General features: G+C 43.9%; 2 protein-coding genes across 2 annotated transcripts in view; one reads left to right on the plus strand and one right to left on the minus strand.

The window, feature by feature from the left end:
* BIVM (basic, immunoglobulin-like variable motif containing) overlaps nt 1–2970 on the minus strand; it is a 42149-nt gene extending 39179 nt beyond the window's left edge. Inside the window, exon 1 of the mRNA XM_044913512.1 lies at nt 2645–2970. The gene's annotated coding sequence lies outside the window, so the exon portion shown is untranslated. The remainder of the gene's footprint in view (nt 1–2644) is intronic.
* Nucleotides 2971–3488: 518 nt separating this feature from the next.
* Nucleotides 3489–14491, plus strand: POGLUT2 (protein O-glucosyltransferase 2). The gene is made up of 10 exons (XM_021695999.1): nt 3489–3670; nt 4963–5168; nt 5291–5496; nt 5862–5939; nt 8139–8311; nt 8427–8664; nt 9958–10167; nt 11049–11138; nt 12331–12438; nt 14259–14491. Exons 1-10 carry the CDS (start codon nt 3489–3491, stop codon nt 14274–14276), a joined length of 1509 nt encoding a protein of 502 aa, XP_021551674.1. The 3' UTR covers nt 14277–14491.
* The last annotated feature ends 7825 nt before the right edge of the window (nt 14492–22316 follow it).

A 22316-nucleotide genomic window follows, 5' to 3' on the forward strand; every position in this document is an offset into this window, starting at 1 on the left:
TATTACACAGAAAGAGAAAATTATCCAAATTCCATGACCCAAACACTGCTGGAGTTTATTTTCTTTCCTTATTCTCTGTTAGATCCATGTCTGTTCTCCCTGTGTCAATGGGAGCCCTTGAGGCTAAGGGTGCTAAGGGTGCTTATCATTATCATGTCCCCAGGCTTTCTACAAGTGAACTGAGCACAAGTTATTACTGATAACAGAATCATTAGAGACAGCAATTACTGTATTATGTTGTAATTATAGCCTCAGGAAATACTGAGATACAGAGGGGGCAGTTTGTCCCTCCACTAAATAGCCTGCAGCTCCTACTGTTTTGTACAATCTTGTATCTCCTTTTGTTTCTATTTTTGTTCCATTCCCAATTCCATCCCCACTCCTAGCACTGGCACCATCCCCAGCCCCTCCTGGGTTGACATTTCTAATCTGGCCTGTGCAGAGGTATTAGGAAATAAAGCTTGGACACAGATATGATCATATAACTCCCCTTCCTAAAACTTCTGCTCTTAGAAAAAAGCCAACTCCTTGTCTGGCCCCATGATCTATTTCTAACTCTACCTCATTCCTCTTCCGCCTTCCTCCTTCCAACCTTCCATTCTCTGGATGTGGTCTCCTCCTATTGACCTCCCTGTATTCGGTTAATTCCCATTTGTACTGCACATATCCTTCAATGTCACTTCAGAGGATTCTTTCTTTGCTCCCCAAACTAGGTTCTGTCACCCTGTACATACTCAGTACCCTTCTCTCACAAGGCTTGCCAGGGTTATCCTTAGGGATGGGCATTTGTGAAAGTTTCATCAACAAATAGTTACGTTTAAGTGCCTAATCATTCCGGGCATTATTTTAAGCTCCGGATTAGGAGCCTAGATTCCAGGAGGATTTACTAGGAGAGGCCTTAGGAATCAGGAGCTGGACTTTTAACCAAGAGGCCTCTTTTTCTCCTCCCTGGTTCTCATCTGTGAGATCTGAGTTTCCAGAGAGGTGATGCTCCATTAAGATTTTACAAGGAATGATTGCATAAGGCTCAATTTAACGATGTATTCTTAGGATCACGGCACAAGCAACCGAACAAAATTTTATAAAATGCACCGCTAGAGTAACGATTTCTAAAAGTCACTAGAACGAACTGTTCTGTAAAATCAACGTTCCATTTTTAAGGTCAATATTTATCGCCTAGGCTACATTCTTTTCGCGTTATATTTTCAATCCGTATTTTTTAAATAATCAAGTTTGCTTAGGGAACGACGATCTTCAGAAGGGTCTTCAGCAAAGCCTCCCCCATAGGACAACTATTATGATCTATTATATTCTGTATGGAAGGCCACGGAGACGCAGGAGCCTGAAAGTGACTTACTGATGGTGAAATACGCGCCCCCGGGCTGGTCCCGGTCCTACTCCCGGGTGTCAGCCCCACACGCTCCGGGCCCCCTGCCGGGTCGGCCCCGAGCCCCTCCCCCGGCTGAGGCCGCCGGCCTACGAAGGATACCGGGTCCTCCCGCGCGCCGCAGCAGCGTCCCACCCAGGCTCCGGGGCAGGCGAACGGAGCTCCCACCGCCCTACTCTGCGAAGCTCGCGGCGCTGCCGGGCTCAGAAGTCGCCGGGACCTAGGCGACAGTCTCGCAGGCCGGTCCCCGCCGCGCCGAGCCGATGTGTGCGGAGGCGGCGCCGACCGACAGGAGGAGCGAGGCCGCGCTCTCTGCCTGCACCTCTCCGGCGGCCTCCCCCGCCCACGAGCGCTCCCCCAGGCTGGGCGTCCTCCAGTCCCCGTCCCCGCAGCGAGGCCTCCGGACCCCTCCGTCTGCCTCCCTCCGCGGCCGGAAGCCAGAGTTCGCCGCTAGAGGGAGCGGGCGGAGGCCGGTGGAGTGACCGCCTCCAACCAGCCCCGGGCCGGGGGAGGCTCCCGGCTCCCGAGGCTCCAGGGCCGGTGGGACGCGGGCAGTTACTGCCCCTGGGCCAAGGGGTAACATACGATTCGAGCTTTGAATGCACCAGTTGATATCAATACTCAAGACAATTGCAAAAAAAAAAAAAGGAAAACAGAAAAGCCTCGCCTGGGCCTCCACCCAGGGCAGCTTTGGCCAGCGGAACCCCCCGGCCCGTCTGGGTTTTCGGGGCAGCTGGCAAAGGTCCAGAGAGGGAAGAGGGAGGGAGAGCAGGGGGCTCTGGGTCCGATTCCGGAGCTGACCGTGACCCCTCCTGGTGACCGCCTGGCCGCAGAGCCGGCATACGGGGAAGAAGGGACGGCCACCGCACGCTCCGGGCCAGGCCCGGCCTTGCGTGGCGTGGAAACCCGCGCCGGGCAGGAGCCATCGGTATCCACGCGGGCATCTCCAAATCAGGCTTTGTTCCCGAGAGCACTCGTCCCTCGTCTCCCTAGCACTTCCCCCATCTTGCTGCCCAGCTCTTCGCCCCACTTTTTCCCGGGAGGAGGACGGGCACGGATGCAGCGGCCTCCACTCGGACGGCCCCCGGGCTCCCGAGAGGCCGTGGCCCCTGGCCACCCAGGCAGCATAGGCGGCGCCCAGAGCCGGCGGGCGGCAGCAGGCCGGGCTCGCGGCGCGCGGGTGCCAGGTGGAGGGCCCCGCGCACTGGGCGCACAGAAGCGGGAAGCCACCTCCGCCCAGCCCACAGCCCGGGATACCTCTGGCCTGTCCGGCGGGGTCGAGTCGCTGCGGCCGCCGCAGAGCGGGCGCGGGACTCAGATCACAGCTTCCCGCGCGCGGCCCGCGACGCGCCTCCGGTTACCCTGGGGCTGGCGTCTCTCGTCCCATTGGAGCGCGCGGGGACAGCGTCCTGGACGGCTGTGCCCGGCGACCGGTTGTCGGATATCATTGACAACACCTTCCTTTCATCGTTTTATACCTGCCCTCTGCACGTGCGGAGGATATGGTGACAATTTTTTTAAAAAATCTTAGTTGTGTCCCCGCACGCCACTCTATTGGGCATCTAGTTTATAACTGTTCCCTGAAAGCGGTGACCGCAAAGTAAATAAATGAGTGAGAGGTGGTAAAACCTGGCAAGATTTCCGCTAGTCCTGTCGCGAACTACAAGTCCCAGGAAGCCTTTGAGCACGGACGCCACTGAGCCATCCACTTGGAGAAGGCCTTACTCAGCCCAGCCGACACGCAGGCCAATCCCCTCGCCCTGCACCTTGGGCTGGAACCTGAGACCGATTCGCCCCCAATGATGCTCCAGTTGCAGGAGCAACACAAGTTTATCTTTGTCCCAAGAAAGAGGAGTAGCGTGGTTCCTGCTCGTTTGAGCAAAACGACTGGCATCCGTCAGCTGGACAAGCCAGCGCTCCGCCTGTGATTTTCCTGGGGAAAAGTGGAGACCCGCGCGCCTGCCCTGCACAGCAAGGGACACCTTTTGGAGTCGTGTTTGCTGCTGTGATCGGCCAACGTGCCCCTGCCCAAGGCGCGGCTGGTCCCGATCACCTCTTACACTTCATTTATCCGTGGATCATTTGAGAGTCGGTCTTGTAAATGTTTAGCATTTTGCTGCTTTACTGCTTCTTTGCGGGGACAGTGCCAGCACTCGCCGAGACCGGCAGAGAGAGGCGACTGAGTCCAGAGAAGAGCGAAGTATGGGGACCCGGGCTGAAGGCAGCCGTCGTCCTTCCCGCACGCTATTTCTACATTCAGGCGGTGGATACATCAGGAAATAAGTAAGTCGAGAAACGGCTCCCTAACTCTTTTGGAATGCAGTTAAAATGTACTGTTTCTCCCGCCCAAGATCCCGTTTTTCCACAGCAGTTTAAATTCCAGGATATTTGGATGCTATCCACATCTGGTTGTAACAGTCTTCCCCGTCCCAATCAATTTTATTCTCTGTAGCTTTAGAAATAATTCCGGATTAGCTCTTCTCCTGGCTGTTTTGATAGGAACTCACACAGGACTGGAGACACAAAGCCCCTGGACTTTGCTAGAAGTACCTTTTCCACCTACTTTGGCATAAGCTGTTGTAAGGAATGTAAACCTAGTTGTTAAAAACTTGGTTGGTTCATCTTTCTCTGGTGCTGCCCTCTGTTTTCAGGGAGACATCTGCAGGTAAGCATGTTTTGAAACTCAGAAAGAAAAATGAAGCACTCTTTGAAACTTTAAAGTTACAGAAACTTATCAGAAAGTATCTGATACAGAATTTGATACAGTATTTGATACAGAAAATATCAAAGTGTGAATCTATGTGTTTGTAAGGAACATTATTTCATTCCACTGAATTCCAGCAATTAAATTGATAACTCAAAGCTTAGTTTTAGAATTCACATACTCTCAAAATGATTGTCTTTTTTTTATTGGTGGATGCTGACTGTGTATATTTTGTAGGGAAAAAAAAACTTGGGTATTTTAAGAGAAACTATCTAGACGTTTTCCAAAGCAGAGGGAGAAAAAAGTTATCAGTTTTGTCACTTGGTTATAACAATTGGGGGAACTAAATACCATCTTAAAAATCTTCATAGCAAGAGCACTCACATTAAAAAAAAAAAACAACAACTTTATACAGTGTCACTTAGATGATACACAACCTACTGGCTTTTGCCCATGGCTGAACATGATTTATAATACTGCTCTTTTAAAGAATCATTGAGAGAGATTTTTCAAAAGGTCATTATCTTTAGAGGCAAATTACCAGGTGCATAGATTGATAAGAATATTTTTATATATAGAATGCGTAAGTGGGTTCTATGTTTACATAAATATGTAGTCTTTATATATTCCCTTGTAATTTTCTAATGAAATGTTTATGTTATTGTGGACATTTGTCTTCCTCTGCTTTTTTTTTTTAAATCTCTGATCCATCACATTCATTCTGATACTACAAGCATGTGAGAGAAGCAGTAAGCATGTATGTTAGGGAGAGAGTATGGAGGAAAACAGTAAGGCTAACAGACGAGAGCATAATCTTTGTGCATTTGTGCCTTGAAATAATCTTTATATGTTGCTGTTCTTCCCATGACAGGTTCACATCTTCTCCAGGTGAAAAGGTGTTCCAAATTAAAATCTCAGCACCAGAAGAGCAGTTCACTAGAGTTGGAGTCCAGGTTTTAGACCGAAAGGATGGGTCCTTCATAGTAAGATACAGAATGTATGCAAGCTACAAAAATCTGAAGATAGAAGTTAAATTCCAAGGTCAACATGTTGCCAAATCTCCATATATTTTAAAAGGTAATTTGTAACATAATTTTAAAACAACAGTATTTATGAAGCCACATAATGGATATTTCTTAGCTGTTTTGAATGCTGAGTGAAATTATTACTGTGATATTTTGTTACTTGTGTGTAATTAGGGCCAGTTTACCATGAAAACTGTGACTGTCCTTTGGAAGATAGTGCAGCCTGGTCACAGGAGATGAACTGCCCAGAAACCATTACTCAGATTCAGAGAGATCTGGCACATTTCCCTGCTGTTGATCCAGAAAAAATTGCAGAAGAAATCCCAAAAAGATTTGGACAAAGACAAAGCTTATGTCATTATACCTTGAAGGATAACAAGGTACGATTTGTGATTAAGGTTTGCTTGTTTGCCTTAGTGATTTTTTTATTTGTTCTGTCCATTTGGCTCTAAGTAGCTACAGAGTTTTATTAAAAATCATTCTGTGGAATGCTTGGCTGGCTCAGTCGGTGCAGCCTGCGACTCTTGATCTCAGGGTGTGGGCTCAAGCCCCAAGTTGGGTGTGAGGATTACTTAAAAATAAAATCTTAAAAAAAAAAAATCATTCTGAGGATCATTGTGATAAGCTTTACCTCAATGAAATCTGCCAGTACTTTTAGATTAACATAATAAACAAAATGGAAATAAGGGTGACGGAAAATAAACCATTTCTAGGTTAACTTAATAAATATTCAATTCTCTTGTAGGTTTATATCAAGACTCATGGTGAACATGTAGGTTTTCGAATTTTCATGGATGCCATACTACTTTCTTTGACTAGAAAAGTAAGTATTTCTTTTCTCTTAGGTATAATAGACAGTTTCAGCCCAGGTTTTACTATATAATTTTTTTAAAAAAATAACAGCATCAGTGGTGTTCTATTCTGGAACCTTATTATAATACTGTTCTGAAGCTTTATGTCACATAGGGTACCTATATGAATTTCCTAGGGTTGCTGTCACAAAGTACTGCAAACTTTGGTGGCATAAAACAGCAGAAATGTTTGTTCTCTCGTAGTTCTGGAGGCTACAAGTCTGAGAGCAAGGCGTCAGCAGGCCTTCCCCCCCACCCCGAGAGCTGTAGGGGAGAACCCTTTCTTCCTCTCCCTGCTTCTGGTGCCCGGCCGGCCATCTTGGGGCTCCTTGGCTTGCAGCCACCTCACTCCAGCTTCTGCCCCTTACCATCCGCTTCCCCCGTGTGTCTCTCTCTTCTGGTAAGGACACTAGTCATATTGGATCAGGACCCGCCCTACTCCAGTAGGACCTCAGCTTAACTAATTGTATCTGCAACAACCCTAGTTCCAAATAAGGTCACATTCTGAGATACTGAGGTTTTGGACTTCAGCCTATCTTTGGCGGGGACAGAATTCAACCCACAGCAATACCTTATAAGGGAAAATGTCTTAGAATAAAATTGTTTTAGTACTAAACCTACTTTGAGCCCAGAGAAGGCTTACTGTATGCTGAATCCCGTTTCTTGGTATAAAGTGCTTTTCGCGAGGTTCTAGTAGAGAACCTCACAGTGATAGTAAACTGGCTGATAGGAAAAACTACCCACATTGTTACCAGTTGCTTAATAACAATTTATTGGATAATCTGTGCTTATATCTTGATTGAATTACTCATGGAAAATCACAGTACCTTCTCAAGCTTGCAGAGCACTTATAGTGAGTTTATTCTGAACATAGGCAGCTACAAAGCATCTGTATTCTGTCTCTTTCAGCTAAGACTTCAGGGTGCTGGCAAGTTTTCCTTGCTCATCTGTGTCAATTTGTGGAAAGATAAGACTGTTCTTCAGGACTCCAGTTTCTCAAGATACTTTTCAGACTGACCAAAAACCCCAAACATTTACCTGTGGCTTGATTAAAAAAAAAAGAAAAACCAAACAGGTTCTTTGAACATGTTTGTACCACTCGTCAGTAGAGGTGGTCTAGTTTGGAAATCCTTAGAGCTGGCTTTGGTGTTGGGCTTCCAGAGTTCAGATTCTGGTCCCCCCACTATCTGCGGTGGGGAGTATATTTCTTAAATGGGCACATCTGGCTCATTAACCAGGAACTAGGGTTAGAGTCCCAGTGCTTTGAGCTGTAATTGTTTTCCAGTAATTCCCTTTCTCTTTCTGATCATCCTAGAGTCTCTTGGCAGCAATAGAACTGAGATTATCTTTGCCATTTCATCTCTTTTTGAAGCCAATTTGCACGTCACAGAAAGGATATCTAGTATGCTTATATATATGACAGTATTCTAAAAAATTACCCACTATTCAAATTGGGGTAATTATCGTCACCTGAAGCTTGTAAAGTTGGTCTTTCATTTGGTACAATTTCTAAATTTTCTTGTGTTTCCAGAATTTCTAATTCCTAATTTTCTTGTCACCACTGGGTGGTCTGGCTGTGCTGCAGGATAGGATATTACGTGAATCCGGCCAAAGTGAAAAGGCAGGTAAATGCCACCCAAGGAAGAAACCTGTGAGGGATTCGAGGTTGCTGAAAACAGACAGCATGCATACCAGCCTCAAGGGCTGTAGCGCTTACTTGTAACAGAGGACAGGGAACAAGATCCAGTCCCTTGCTGTGTGGCCCTACCCTGGGCCTGCAGATCTGCCCACCACCACCCCTGCCCGCATACCCCCCCCCCCCCCACTGCACACTGTGGCTGCAAGCACCTCACTTCTTGCTGCAGTGGAAGCTCCCTGATCCCTCCCTGTGGGGTCTGGAATACGGCAAGCCGGGCAGCCTGAGGGCCGTGGACACCTGCGCTTAAGCAGAACAAGAAGTACATTCGCTCACAAGGAGGTGAGCCCCCGCCCAGACTGCGAGGGCTCTATCTCTTGGTAAAGAAGTGTTCCAGACCTGACACCTGTTCTTACGTGGCCAAGCAGGGGTGGAAAGACTGCATTCACGAGGCTGCCTTTCCCCACACATTGATCCATAGAAGGGATTATCCACTGCCGCTAATGTAGATAAGCTCTTTACCCTCCTTTTCCAGGTGAAGATGCCAGATGTGGAGTTTTTTGTTAACTTGGGAGACTGGCCTTTGGAAAAAAAGAAATCCAGCTCACACATCCATCCGATCTTTTCCTGGTGTGGCTCCACGGATTCCAAGGATATCGTGATGCCTACCTACGACTTGACTGACTCTGTTCTAGAAACCATGGGCCGGTGAGAGACGGGTCTAAGATGACCCAGAGCCTTGGTTTTCTTTCCTTGTTGCGTTCAGCCACCTTTGCGCTGTGATGGTTGGGGAGGAAAATCTGTGGCCCTTTCTGTCTTCCAGAGTAAGTCTGGACATGATGTCTGTGCAAGCTAACACGGGTCCTCCCTGGGAAAGCAAGAACTCCACCGCTATGTGGAGAGGGCGTGACAGCCGCAAAGAGAGGCTAGAGCTGGTTAAGCTCAGCAGGAAACACCCGGAACTCATAGACGCTGCCTTCACCAACTTCTTCTTCTTTAAACACGATGAAAGCCTATATGGTCCTATTGTGAAACACATTTCATTTTTCGATTTCTTCAAGGTATGACCTCAGTTGTGTCCAATCCTTTTTGTTTTTCCAAATGTCTTCATTTGGGGGAGGGAAACCGAGGCCTATAAACGATAGGGGGTGAGAGAGGTGAACATCAAGGCATGAGGCCCCAGGGACCACTGTGGCAATGTGGGTTGTACAAAGTACCCAGACCTGACCTTAAATATGCATCAAGGGAGCTTGGGGCCTGGGTAGAGCTAGAATTTTTTTCTCCAGCTGGCCCTCAAGGTAAGCACATTTCAGCTCCAAATCCTTTCTTATTATTAAATGTATGTATGTGAATTTTACAAATACTTCTCCCAGAGCATCGCAAAAGACTAAAGAAGATATAAACCAGGTGTCTCTTATCAGACTTTCTGATGGGGAAATGTCTTGAAACCCAACCAAATGATTGCCTGGGAATTCTGGGAATTAGGGAGGGCTTTCTGTATCTAAAACCTGGATTGCTCATGTTTCCTGGGGAGGGATCCTTTTTCTCACTCTTTCTTCTAGGCAGTGGGACACTGCCCTGTTCTCCAAACCACTAAGTGGTTTCTAAAGACCCACGTCATGGAAGGAATGGTGGACAAAAGGTAGTCACCTGTCCTCTGTATGTGGGAAGGCAAGTGATTAGCAAACTCTATCTGTGTTGTAGATAGCCAGGTTTTCTTTTGATGGGAAGCAGGTAGACCTACACAATGCCGTAAGTTGAAATGTCAGTGTTTCCTCCATCTGCATATCACAAAGACTTCTGAAAGAAATGGTTATAAAACCAAAGAGAGCTGTTATCAGCCACCCCTCATCAGAGGGTGTTCTGTCATGCCTTTGCTTTATTCCTACCTGTTGAATTTGCTACAACTAAAGACTAATTGGTTACCACAGCTCTATGAATATTTTTATTCATAGATGCCCTTGCCCCAGAGCTTGTTAATTTCCTTAAAACTTGCGTGTAGCCATCTGTAGGCTGCCATCCCCTTAGGTGCTCACATGTGATCAGTAAAGCAGTAGAGGGAATACAGAGTCACGATAAATCTATCTTTCTTAAGACAGCAGTCTTATTATTTTATTGTCTGCTTTAGCGTCGGACTCGTGGCCCCTTTGTGAAATTCAGGAGGGCATTGCCATAAGCCTTTAGCTCTAGGTCAGGTGTTCTATAATAGCATTTACTCCATGGCAGAGGCAGAGGGCAAAATCTGGCCGGTTTGCACCTGACAATGTTGAGGCTTCAAGCGTGGAAAGAGGAGGAGAATCAAGAGTGGAGAAAGGCAATTTAATGACGGCTTTTATTTTACCACTGTCTTGCAGCATAAGTATCAAATAAACATCGATGGCACTGTCGCCGCGTATCGCCTGCCATATCTCCTAGTCGGTGACAGTGTTGTGCTAAAGCAGGACTCCATCTACTATGAACACTTTTACAACGAGCTGCAGCCCTGGAAACATTACATTCCTGTCAAAAGCAACCTGAGTGATCTCCTAGAAAAACTCAAGTGGGCAAAAGATCATGATGAAGAGGTAAGGTCAGTCTCTTCTACCCCAGTAGCAGGGGTTCATTTTAAATGTCTTGTCCCTGAAAAGCATTCAGGGTGCTCAGATTTAGACCCTTACTGTAAATGGAACGCCACCTCCCCATGGCAACACATCAGCCCCCCTCGGGGTGAACACAGGCGCCCAGGCTTGGATTCACTGTCCACTCTGCACTTGAAACCAAAAGCAAAATGTTGCCCTTGAGGATGCCTTGTCTTTTGGTCAGGTTGACCGGAGCCCCAAGCACTGCGTCACCTCTGCTAGCAATGTGAAAATTAAGACGGCCAGACTGGCAGGAAGGAAAACTCACTGCTCTAGATTAGAAGGCGGGATTGCACGAAGTAAACTGAAGACGAACTGCTGAGAACTGTTACGGCAGTGCGTTAAGCTTTGTCTTGAATTTACTTTACAATGTCATTGTCACTCCATTAAATGTGTGCCCTCTCTCTGCAAGAGAGGCTTAATTCTGAAAGGTCCAGTATGATTCCTCAAACTTCAAGTCTAAAAAAACCTCCCTTTGGGCTCCTGGGTGGCTCAGTCGTTAAGCTCAGGTCATGATCCCGGGTCCTGGGATCGAGCCCCGCATCGGGCTCCCTGCTCTGCGGGAAGCCTGCTTCTCCCTCTCCCACTCCCCCTGCTGTGTTCCCTCTCTTGCTATATCTCTCTCCATCAAATAAATAAAATCTTTAAAAAACCTCCCTTTAATCTGAGCATACCCTCTTAAACATTCCCTTTACCACATAAGACTACCCTCAAAGAAATTCCTCCTGCCATTGTCCCATTATATGTGGACTCTGAAGATCAGTTTGCATCTGTCTGCATGGAAAAAAATGTTTCATTAAAGGCTTCTGTTGTCATTGTTCCTATAGGCAAAGAAGATAGCAAAAGCAGGACAGGAATTTGCAAGAAATAATCTCATGGGTGATGACATATTCTGTTACTATTTTAAACTTTTCCAGGTCAGTATTTTCTGAGAGAACAGACATACAATTTGTAATTGGACATGTTAACAGCAAATAATATTTCACTTAATAATTTCTTAAAGTATATTAATATAAGGAGATATATATATATATATATATATATATATATATACATACTTATGTGGGCAAAAAACAGGGACCAACATCAAATAGTAATGAAAATAGTACAAAACCAAAGATTAGCTAGAGGAGAATGCTACAACATAATGGGAAAAGTATTTATGTTCACACTCTGTGTGTGTGGTTAGGAAATTGGCCTCTGATCCTGCAAAGTTACTGTACGTGGATCTGTATCTTATCTTTGTACAATCTTGCTGCTGCCTTACCAGTTCTTTGTCTATAAACAGTGCACAGTATCTTCAGACCTATAATGCTGATCCCATATGAGCTATGATGTCTCTTGGAAAGTGTTTTCATGGACCTAAGCATTTAGGGATTATAATCAATGTATATCTGATCATTTAAAAGGCTAGTAAACAAGTAATTTGCTAATAATACTACTAGATCTAAATTAAGATTTTTGTTTTAATCTCAGAATTGCACGTATTGAGCCCCAAATCTTAGACTCTGCTATAGAACAAAGTCAGTCTGTTTTCTGGTCTGCACTGGCCCCTCCCCCTTTTTCACCTTCCTAGGGGATGGTGAAGGGATGGAGAGGGTGAAGTGTGTAAACTGAAGATCAGGGGATTCACTGTCCAAATTCCTAAAGATCCATGGGGTTGTGTTCATTCATTCAGATTGCATTTACTAGAGCATCACCACCTAGCCCAGAGCAAGCACATTATAGACGAAGGTGGTGTCTGAGGCTGTGCAGGCCATGGTGGGAATACTCTCTATTCTCAAATTCCCAGTCTAGGGGAGATCGTGTGCACAGTTATTTTCACTTCAAGGCAGACAGTAGTAAAACCCAAACCCTACAAGTCGTATATATAAAGGAGAAAATAAGAAGAGGTCCATTAGCAATAGGCAGCCAGTGTCCAAAGGACAGCCCCCTCTCAGAAGCTCTGGTGTTGGGTGTTTAAGGGGAGTATGAAGAATTTTGCTTATCACAACTTGTCACATATGAGTTAAAAGGACCATATTCTAGCAAATTACAGTGTAGTGTATCTAATTTGGTGAATGTACTTTAAGTTACCTAAGGAAAGCTTCTGAATTGTTGCTTACACAGGAATATGCCAGTCTGCAAGTGAGTGAGCCCCAAATCCGAGAGGGCATGAAGAGGGTAGAACCACAGGCTGAGGATGACCTCTTTCCTTGCACGTGCCATAGGAAAAAGGTAACCAGAACTGGCCAATGTCAGTGTAAGAACTAGTGTTGTTCCAAGTCCTCATTCGTTCCTTTAGTCATTGAGTCAGACAGCAAGAATTTGAGCTCCTCCAGGGGCCTCCATGCAGTTCAGTCCACCAGAGAGGCGGATGCCATGGACAACCAGGCTGAAGAAAGGGCGCTGACATGCAGATAAGAGAGAAGACACAGGAACCCCCCTCAAAGCCTTTTTTAAACGTGAGAATTCAAATCACGTGGCATTTGAATAGATGTTTACAGTTTGAAAAGTATTTTCACATGGATCATGTGAGATAGGTTTGGCAAAGTTCAGTACCTCAATTTAGAGATGAAAAAAATATATAACCATGATTATTCATGTTATCAGATTATTCATTTAAGAAGCAATCTCTGTTGATGCCAGCGCATACTGATTTCATTTATAAAAGGCAGATTCACATAGACTTGTAAGGCTAAAAATGACCTTAGGGGTCACCCAGTAATGCCTTCATTTTACGGTTAAAAAACTGAGCTTGAAGAAGAATTTAGCTTAGAATCATCTAGCTAGATTATAGAAAAGCTAAGACCAAAAACTAGTCTCCATCATCAGATTGTGTGTCTGGTTGTGTATAAAGACATGGTGTGGCAGGGGAAGGTTGTTTTGATTGTACTTGTTTTTTGTTTGAATGAACATATATTGTATAAAAATTGTAGTATATATCACACATATATATCTACATATACATATATATTACATATATATACATATACATATATAATATACAGGCTTGATATTATTCTAAGCAATATCCTCATGTCTCTAAATGGACAAACTGAAAACTGTGGTATTGTGACCAAAGATGAGAAGGCAGATTTGGCAATTATCATGCCTGTCTCACAAGGAGGTTTAAAAGGAATAAAGTGATCACTATCCCCAGTGGTGTGATGGAACCAGTTGATAGGAGCTCGCTGACTGTGACATATTCAGGAACTTTGCACATTCATTAATTTCGGGTACCTTGGAATCCACCTGGTGGGAGAGTCACCATGACAACATCAGGTGCTACAAATCAGAGTTTTGGTTATTTTGTTTTTATTTTGTTCTTTGGGAGTACCCACTTGCCACTAAGTAACTAACCCCCAAGAAGTGGTAATTGATCAGTATTAACCCCTGTCAGTGCTGGAAGTTCATAAAATGAATTAAAGCCATTGAGCAAAGAAAAATTGCCAGAATTGGGGGCACCTGGCTGGCTCAGTCCGTAGAGCCTCCGACTCGATCTTGGGGTCATAAGTTCGAGCCCCACATTGGGTGTAGAGATAACTTAAAAATCTTTGAGAAAAATCGCCAGACTTGAAATGTACCCTCATGAGATTTGTGATATGGTAACATAACACTTGTTGGCTCCAGATGAAACTGGGCAGCTCCTTTCTCCAGTTCCCCCCCACCCTTTTTTTTATTCTTCCTCTTTGTTTAAGTGATTTTGAGGAGTGCCAAATCAGTATCTTCCCCTGACTGGTGCACTGAAGGGCTTTGTTAATTTCCTTCTCGTTGTCTGCTCTAGCCCTTCACTGACATGATTCACAGCCCAGACTCTTTAGGGGAATGCAGACGCTTAGATGTTTGTGTTGGCCATCAGTAATCCCATAAACCACAATGTAACTTTCTCCAGGGGTGATTCCAAGCATAGTCCTAGGCCCTACAAGCCTCCAGCACCAACTTGCCTTTTTTCCTCCTCCCATCTTTAGGGGAAAATAATTAATAGACTAACGGAAGTTTTCTTGACTCATCTAAGACTTCTTGATGGCACTAAATATTTTGCTTCTTAATTGCAGACCAAAGATGAACTCTGATATGCAAAATACCTTCCCTTCAAATAATGGTGCTCTGAAGACTCTTCTTAACTGAAAAGAAGAATGTTTTTTAAATATTAATTCCATGGACAGTATAAAATCCACTGTGTGACTGTCCGGATTATGAACATATGTTTCTTATGATGCAGTATTCCCATGACGATCCTTTAAAGCACGGTTTTAAAATTTTATAATAAAACCAATTTTATTTTAAAGGCCTGTGTTGTGCTGATTATTAGCTGTGTTTGGGCCATGGAGCGGCGCAAAGAGCGGGTCTGGGCCCTGGCCGTGGTGTGGAGCGTCGTGGCAGCCACTACCCACCCAGACACAAGGCTTAAATGACAAAGCTGTGAACTGCAGTCTTTATGCCACTGTGATTTTGGATATTCAGCCTCATGGCCAAACATAATTCTAACTCCTATACCTTACAAGGCCTTTCATAACTGGCCTCTGCCTGCATCTGTAATCCAGTTTCTCACCACCTCCTAACATGTACCCTGAGGTCCAACAACACCAGCCCCTTACCATTCTGTAGGGGCCTTGCTTCTTACCTTCCTTGGTTATTTGTTCTCTTGGTCTGGAATGCCAGGACTGTCTTCTCCTGGCTTGGATACCCTCCAGTGCACATCTCAGGAATCCCTCTTCCGAATCTCCCCATCTGCATACTTGTATGGCTGTCATTACCCCAAGGTGTGGTAGTGATCTCATCATCGCCAGATTTGAAGCAACTTGACTGCAGAGACCATGATCTCCCATGTAACCCAATAGGGTGCCTGCAACTAGAAAGACTCAATATCGAATGGGTGGATACTGAAAATCACTTTGAAATGGGATTAAGAGAATTAAAAAGGAGCTAGAAAGCCTAACACTGAAACTATAATATAATGTCCTACAAATTCCTTTACTCAATAGTTTTCCCTTCCATCTAAACACTGGTTAAATAATCTATTGCAAATTTTTTAAATTGTGGGATGTGGGGCGCCTGGGTGGCTCAGTCGTTAAGTGTCTGCCTTAGGCTTGGGTCATGATCCCAGGGTCCTGGGATCGAGCCCCGCATCGGGCTCCCTGCTCCGCGGGAAGCCTGCTTCTCCCTCTCCCACTCCCCCGCTTGTGTTTCCTTTCTCGCTGTGGCTCTCTCTGTCAAATAAATAAAATCTTTAAAAATAAATAAATAAAGGAATAAATTGTGGGACGTATCCTATACACAGAAAAATATAAAACATATCTGCATCTTAAAAGTATAAGAAAACACCATATAATTACTGGCAGATTCTTCTTGACCAAGCTTCACTCAAGCTCCTGAACCTTCAAGGGCCATCTGCACTTTGTAGTAAAGTCTCATTTGGGCAAGCACTCTGCTAAGTCGGTTTAGAAAGAATCCCCATCCTCCATATCCCATCACTCTTGTTACCTAATTGGGTTCCTGGTCCTCCCCCATCCCCCAGGTGATTGATCGTGCTGGCGTATTCTCAGCAAGAACCCTGTTGGGTCAGATTTCCCCCCATAATCCTGACGATGTTTCCTTAGTAATTTTCTATCCAATGACCTCCACCCTGCTCCTTGGCTGTAAATTCCCACTTGCCCATGCTGTATTTGGAATTGAGCTGGTTTTATACTGAGATCTCCTTTCCCCTATTGCAATGGTCCTGAGTAACATTTTTTTTTTTTACCACTTTACTGTCTAGCTCTGATTTTGCTTTGATCTTACCACTCGAGGTCAGAAATGGAACGCTGCTGGTTCCTTAGAAGTAACCTCTGTCTCCCACCCTATTATCTCCTGCTCACCTGCTCCCATGCAACCACTACTGTGATGGTTGTGGTCTTTTCCTTGCTATCACCTACATATACTTCCCTAAGAAATGTAGTTGAAGCTTGCCTCTTTTTAAATTGATATAAATGGAATCATACTGAAGATACTTTTGTTGTTACTCGCCTGTTGATGCGTAGAGTGGCATTACATTCATTTATACATGTACACAGAATTTCATCGTATGAATAGGATCACTCTTTTATCCCTGCTATTGTAGATGGGCATTTGGGGTGTTCCCATTTTTTGGCAATTCCAATGAAAGCTACTATGAGCATTCCTATTCATGTTTCCTGACTCCATTTGCTTGGGAATAAAATTACTGGGTTATAGAGTATGTACGTCTGCAATTTTACTAGATATTGATTGTGCCAGCTTACATTCTCCAGCAGAGTTGAGGATTTCTGGTTGTTTTAATTCCTTGCCAACACTTGATATTATCAGATTTTTAAATTTTGTTTTGCTAATCTGGGGTAAAATGGTAACTCATTATGTTCTAATTTTCATGTGTCTAATTACCAATGAGGCTGACCATCTTTTCATATGATCCTAAGCCATTTGTGTTGCATTTCCTATACAATTTTTATTTGTTTATTTACTTAGTTTAGTTCATTTCCCTACTAAGTTGTTTCACTTCCTGGTAGATTCATAGAAGTATATTTTAGAGCTAGTACTTTGTTGAATGAATCTGCCACATGCCTCCTATTTTATGGCACGTCTTAGATTCTTATTGCAGTATCTTTTAATGTTCAAAAGATGATGATTTTTTTCCTTCATAATTGAGTTTTTATTTATTCTGAAGATCAGTACAGACATTTTAATTTGTACACAATGCTTTTTTTTTTTAGGATTTTATTTATTCATTTGAGAGAGAGAGAGAGAGAGAGCACAAGCAGGGGGAGAGGCAGAGGGAGAAGGAGAAGTGGAGTAGGGAGCCCGACGTGGGGCTCCATCCCAGGACCTGGAGATGACCTGAAGCAAAGGCAGACGCCCAACCATCTGAGCCACCCAGGTGCCCCAGTTTGTACCCAATTCTTAATGCACATACCAAAAATCTAAAAAATCATGTAGTTGTGATTCTTTTCTAAAACTGACTCCAGTGACTTTCCAGCTTAAAGTTTGGAGGCGAATTTTCCTTAACAGTATATCAAGCACCAATATCTTCAAATGTTGATATGCTATTACACTGTTAAGTCCCATTAATTCACAATTTAATGTCATGTACACTACATACTCGGACCTTTCAATCTTGCACAGCGCATTAACAAAGTTACTATGAAAACAACGATCAAGACCAAGATGTTACAGAATTCACAAAATTCTGACAGGAAGAGCCAAGATCAAGGAGTGGTTTTCTTTAGGAAACAATCCTACCAAAAATGACAGGGATATAGAGGTCATTTAAAATGTCCAAGACAGGCGCGCCAGGGTGGCTCAGTCGGTTAAGTGTCTGCCTTCGGCTCAGGTCATGATCCCAGCTCCTGGATCGAGCCCTGAGTCGGGCTCCTTGCTTGGCGGGGAGCCTGCCTCTCCCTCTTCCTCGTGTTCTCTCTCGCTATCTCTATCTCTGTCTCTCAAATAAATAAATAAAATCTTAAAAAAAAAAGTCCAAGACATATTAAGTGCACAACTGACTCCCAATTGCCATTTAATATGCTTTGTATTATAAAATATAAAAACTACCCCAGCTATGGAATGTTGAGCTGACACCCACGACAATCAGAGCATCCCCTATTCACTATCCCACTATTTTCTGGTTGTAGCAAAAAATAAACAATTTGCTGGTCTCCCCAGCAAATGATTTCACCTCTTTAAAAAAAAAAAGCATTTACACTTAAAAAATGGGATGAGGTGGGAATCCTTCCTTCTTAAAATTGTTTCTAGGGGCGCCTGGGTGGCTCAGTCGTTAAGCGTCTGCCTTCGGCTCAGGTCATGATCTCAGGGTCCTGGGATCAAGCCCCACATTGAGCCCCACATCGGGCTCCCTGCTCGGCGGGAAGCCTGCTTCTCCCTCTCTTGCTCCCCCTTCTTGTGTTCCCTCTCTCACTGTGTCTCTCTCTGTCATATAAATAAATAAAATCTTAAAAAAAAAATTGTTTCTAGAGCTACTAAAAAACTTGCGTTTACAAAACAGTTGATAAAAATATTCCTCTGGATTGTACAAGGAGGGAGACAGGGACTGCTGATAAGGCAAGGTATGTGATGTCAATCAGACTTGGCTTCTTTCTCTCCCGTTTCATCAGAGGCTGGACTCTGCTTGTTTTTAGTTTCCCCAGTTCCTGCAAGTTTTATTTCTTGGTTAGCCACTTCAGCCTGGTTTCCCTTTGTTCTCCTTTTCCCCTTTGTTTGCACTTTTTTGTCTGAAGATTTATCCTTTCCTGCTGCATTTTTTGGCTTCATTTCCATTTTTGCGGGAGCAGGTTTGGCTAACAACCTCCCCCAGCCCAGGGCGGAGCTGACCTTCCTCTTGGGCATCCAGGCGGCAGGGCCAGCGCACAGAGCCTTCTCGAAGCCTGGCTGCCTGGCCACTGCCACTCCTCCTGCCCCCAAAGATGATGATTGTAACACGGAGGAATACATCAATCTTTTCTTTTATGGCTAGTGCTTTTTGTAACTTGTTTAAGAAATCCTTCCTTATCCCCCGAGTCATGGAGCGGTTTCCTACGTTATCTTTGGTGTAAGTTTCCTAGGGCTGCCTTGGCAAATTATTACAAAATTGGTGACTTAAAACAGCAGAAATGTATTCTCTCAGAGTTCTGGGGGCCTGAAGTCTGAAATCAAGGGGTTGGCAGTGATGGTTCCTTCCAGAAGCTCTCTCCCTTCATGCCTCTCTTCTAGTTTCTGGTGGCTTCTAGCAATTCTTGGTGCTTATTGGCTGGTAGACACATAACTCCAGTTTCTGCCTAGGTCTTAACAGTGGTCTTCCCCTCTGTGTGTCTCTGTATCTTCTCCTTCTCTGTCTCTTATAAAGACACTAGTCATCACATTTAGGGCCCACCCTAAGACCAGGATGACCTCATGTTGAAAGCTGTAATTATATGTGCAAAGACTTTATTTCTAAGTAAGTACATTTCATAGGTAGGCATGTTCGGACTTGGACATACCTTTTTCAGGCCACTATTCTACCCACTACATCTCCTAAAAACATTCCTTTTGAAATTAGGAACATGAGGATTCCCACCATCACACACTACTGTTCAACGTATTGCTGGAGATCTGAGCTAGCATGGTAAATCTAGAAAAAGAATTAGAAAGTAGGATTGAAGAAATAATAAATAAAAATGTCATTAAAAGCAGATAACCAGCTTCAGTACATAGAAAACCCAAATGAATCTACAGATAAACTGTTGGAATTAACAAGAGAATTTTGCATTTGCCAAATACAAAACCAACATATAAAGTTCAATTGCATTTCAACATACCAGTTAATAACAGAAAACAAAATGAAAATGTTTAAGATAGCACTTACAATAGCTTTGAAAACTACGAAGTACATATTTGAGGAACTAACTCTAACAAAAATGGACAAGACCTTTACAGAGAAAATCATGAGAACTTAAAAAAAAAACTGATTAAATTAAAAAATATTACATGTTCATGAATTGGCAAAATCAATATAAAAGATGTTCTTTTCCCCCCCACATGGTATACAGAGTCAATGTAATCCCAACCAAAATATGCCTTGCCCCTTTTTATGTGGAACTTTGTGAACTTTTTCTTTAAAAATGTACAGGCTTGTGAAGTACAGGAAAAATTAAACACTCTTGAGGAAGGATGAATTGTGAGAACTTTCCCCACGATGCAGCCAGACTTTTTATAATGCTATAGTATTTAAGACCATGTGATATTGGTGCAGGGATACAAAATATAGAATAACAGAAAAGTGCTGCATAAACAGACACAGACCCGTGTGTATGTGGAAACTCAATCTACAATCAAAACTGCAGGAAGGTTGGAAAACGGTTGCACATTGCAGTGCAAGGAGCTGGGACACCTGGGTTTAATGATTCTGGTCCTAATTCCAATGTGTGGGGAATTCCCCACACTACCAAGCGATTCTTACACACCAGCTGGGTATCCTGCAATTCAACTCCATTCTGACACTATCTACCTAGAGAGGCATCAGGTTCCACAAGTTAAGAGCTCAGTCCCACAAGACTGCCCTCCACTTCAGACTGCAATCTCAAATCCAGGTTGTTATCTGTACTTCTGACCAACTGCTATAAATCATAGATTACCATGAACCCTTCTTTGGTTTCAATTGATTTGCTACAATGGTTCACAGAAATCAGGAAACCAGTTTACTCACTAGAACCCTGGCTTGTTATAAAGGATATCAAGGATATGAATCAACAGCCAGATAAAGAAATACATAGGATGAGGTCCTTAACAAAGGAGTTTATGTTCTTGGGCCCAGTGGCACATGGTTCTGGCTCACCAGCCTGAAAACTCTCTAACCCTCATCCTTTGGGGGTTTTATGGAGGTTTTATTACAGAGACATGATTGATCAAATCATTGGCCATTACTGATTGACTCAACCTCAAACCCCTCTTCCCTCCTAGGGAGATTGGGGGCTGGAGCTAAAAGTTCCAACCCACTAATCACCTGGTTGGTTCTCTTGGCAACCAGCCCCATCCCTAGCTACTTTACAAAAGTCACCTCATTGCCATAACAAAAGACACACTGATCACTCTCTTAGAAAATTCCAAGGGTTTTAGGAGCTGAGTGCCAGAAATGGGGACAAAGACCAAATCTATATATTTCTTATTATAAATCACAATATCACAGGTACGCTTATATGGAAGAAAAGCAATTCGATCCCTAGCACACACTATATCCGAAGATCAGCTCCAGGAAGATTAGTGACAAAACATAAAACATAATATTTTTAATCAGCAAAGAGGCTGTCTCTACATTATGCTAGTAGTATAAACTTTAGCAGCTGAAATGGCTGAAGAATTATTACTTCCTTCACTTTGTGGCTCCGATCAATAAAGCCTTAGGAGTTTTTACCAAAAACTCTAGAAGTTTCCAGAACATCTGTTTCTCATTGCACAAGTCTTTTCCCCCCTCAGCCTGAGAAGGTGCCATTTCAATCTATCACAATGACACCGCGACTGATGGCCTGTGTGTGTTCCCTGGGCCTCAAATGTAACACTAGCATAGCAGGAATTCCTCTTCTGAGCACCGTGTCTAGTTGTAAAAACAAGGGAAAAGTAGGTGCTGACAGGATGGCATTCATAATACACCTCTGCCTGTCTTATAAATCTTGTGTTTAAGTGTAAATGAGGAGAGTTGAGATCCCAATAAGGAATTCAAGAGGGGTGACTTTGATTGTTGGGCATGGAATGTGTGACCTGCGGATGGATGGTAACCTTGGCAAGTCTCATGGGTCGGTGTCCTTCAAAGTCTGGTTTAGAGCACCAGACTTCAGTTTGAACATTTGAGGTAGGGTATGAGAAATTGAATTGAAAGCTTCATATGCTCATATAAATGTATATGAATTTTTCCCTCTCCAAAAAAACGTTTTCTGCAACTTTATCTCTTTTCTGCAATTTTTTCACTCAACAATACCTCAAGGATCACGGCAAGATATGCTTGCAGTTGTAATGCTTCTTGCCGCGTAAGAAGGGAGAAGTCTGGCATGTCCCCAGATTTACCCTGCCCATCAAGGGTTCATAGTAAAATAGTCTTGCCGTTGCCTCACAAAAAAAGAAAACAACAACAACAAAAACCAAATAAGAAAACCACAATACATCATGAATCTGTTCCTGAAAGAGGACTTTCACTACCTCCATTTGGAATGCAAACCTAATTAAGTTCTTCTTTCCAGCTTTCTTTTAACTTAGGAAAAAGACTGTGGGGGGCAAAGCATCCCCTAAATGGAACCCAAACTACCCCCCCAGGCAATAAGGACTTCCCTGAGCCAACAGGACACCATGTGATTGACTCCCAGACAATGATCGATCTGACTTTCAATGCCCACCTGCATGTACCCACTAATCTTTGCCCTACGTTTTCCTTATGTAAACCTGGAAGTATTTTTGGCACTTTGGAGATGGTCTTTGAGACACTAGTCCACTGTCTTCTGGGTGTTGGCTTCACTGAAATGAACTTTCTTGTATCACCACCACTCGTCTCTCTGCCTTTGGATTTTGTCAGTGGGAGCAGTTGAACCTGGTCTGTTTGGGACCCTGGGAGCCAGGCACTCTTGTGCCCCTGCCCCCCCCCC

This window comes from Neomonachus schauinslandi, chromosome 3 (genome assembly GCF_002201575.2).
Source record: "Neomonachus schauinslandi chromosome 3, ASM220157v2, whole genome shotgun sequence".
Lineage (NCBI taxonomy): Eukaryota > Metazoa > Chordata > Mammalia > Carnivora > Phocidae > Neomonachus > Neomonachus schauinslandi.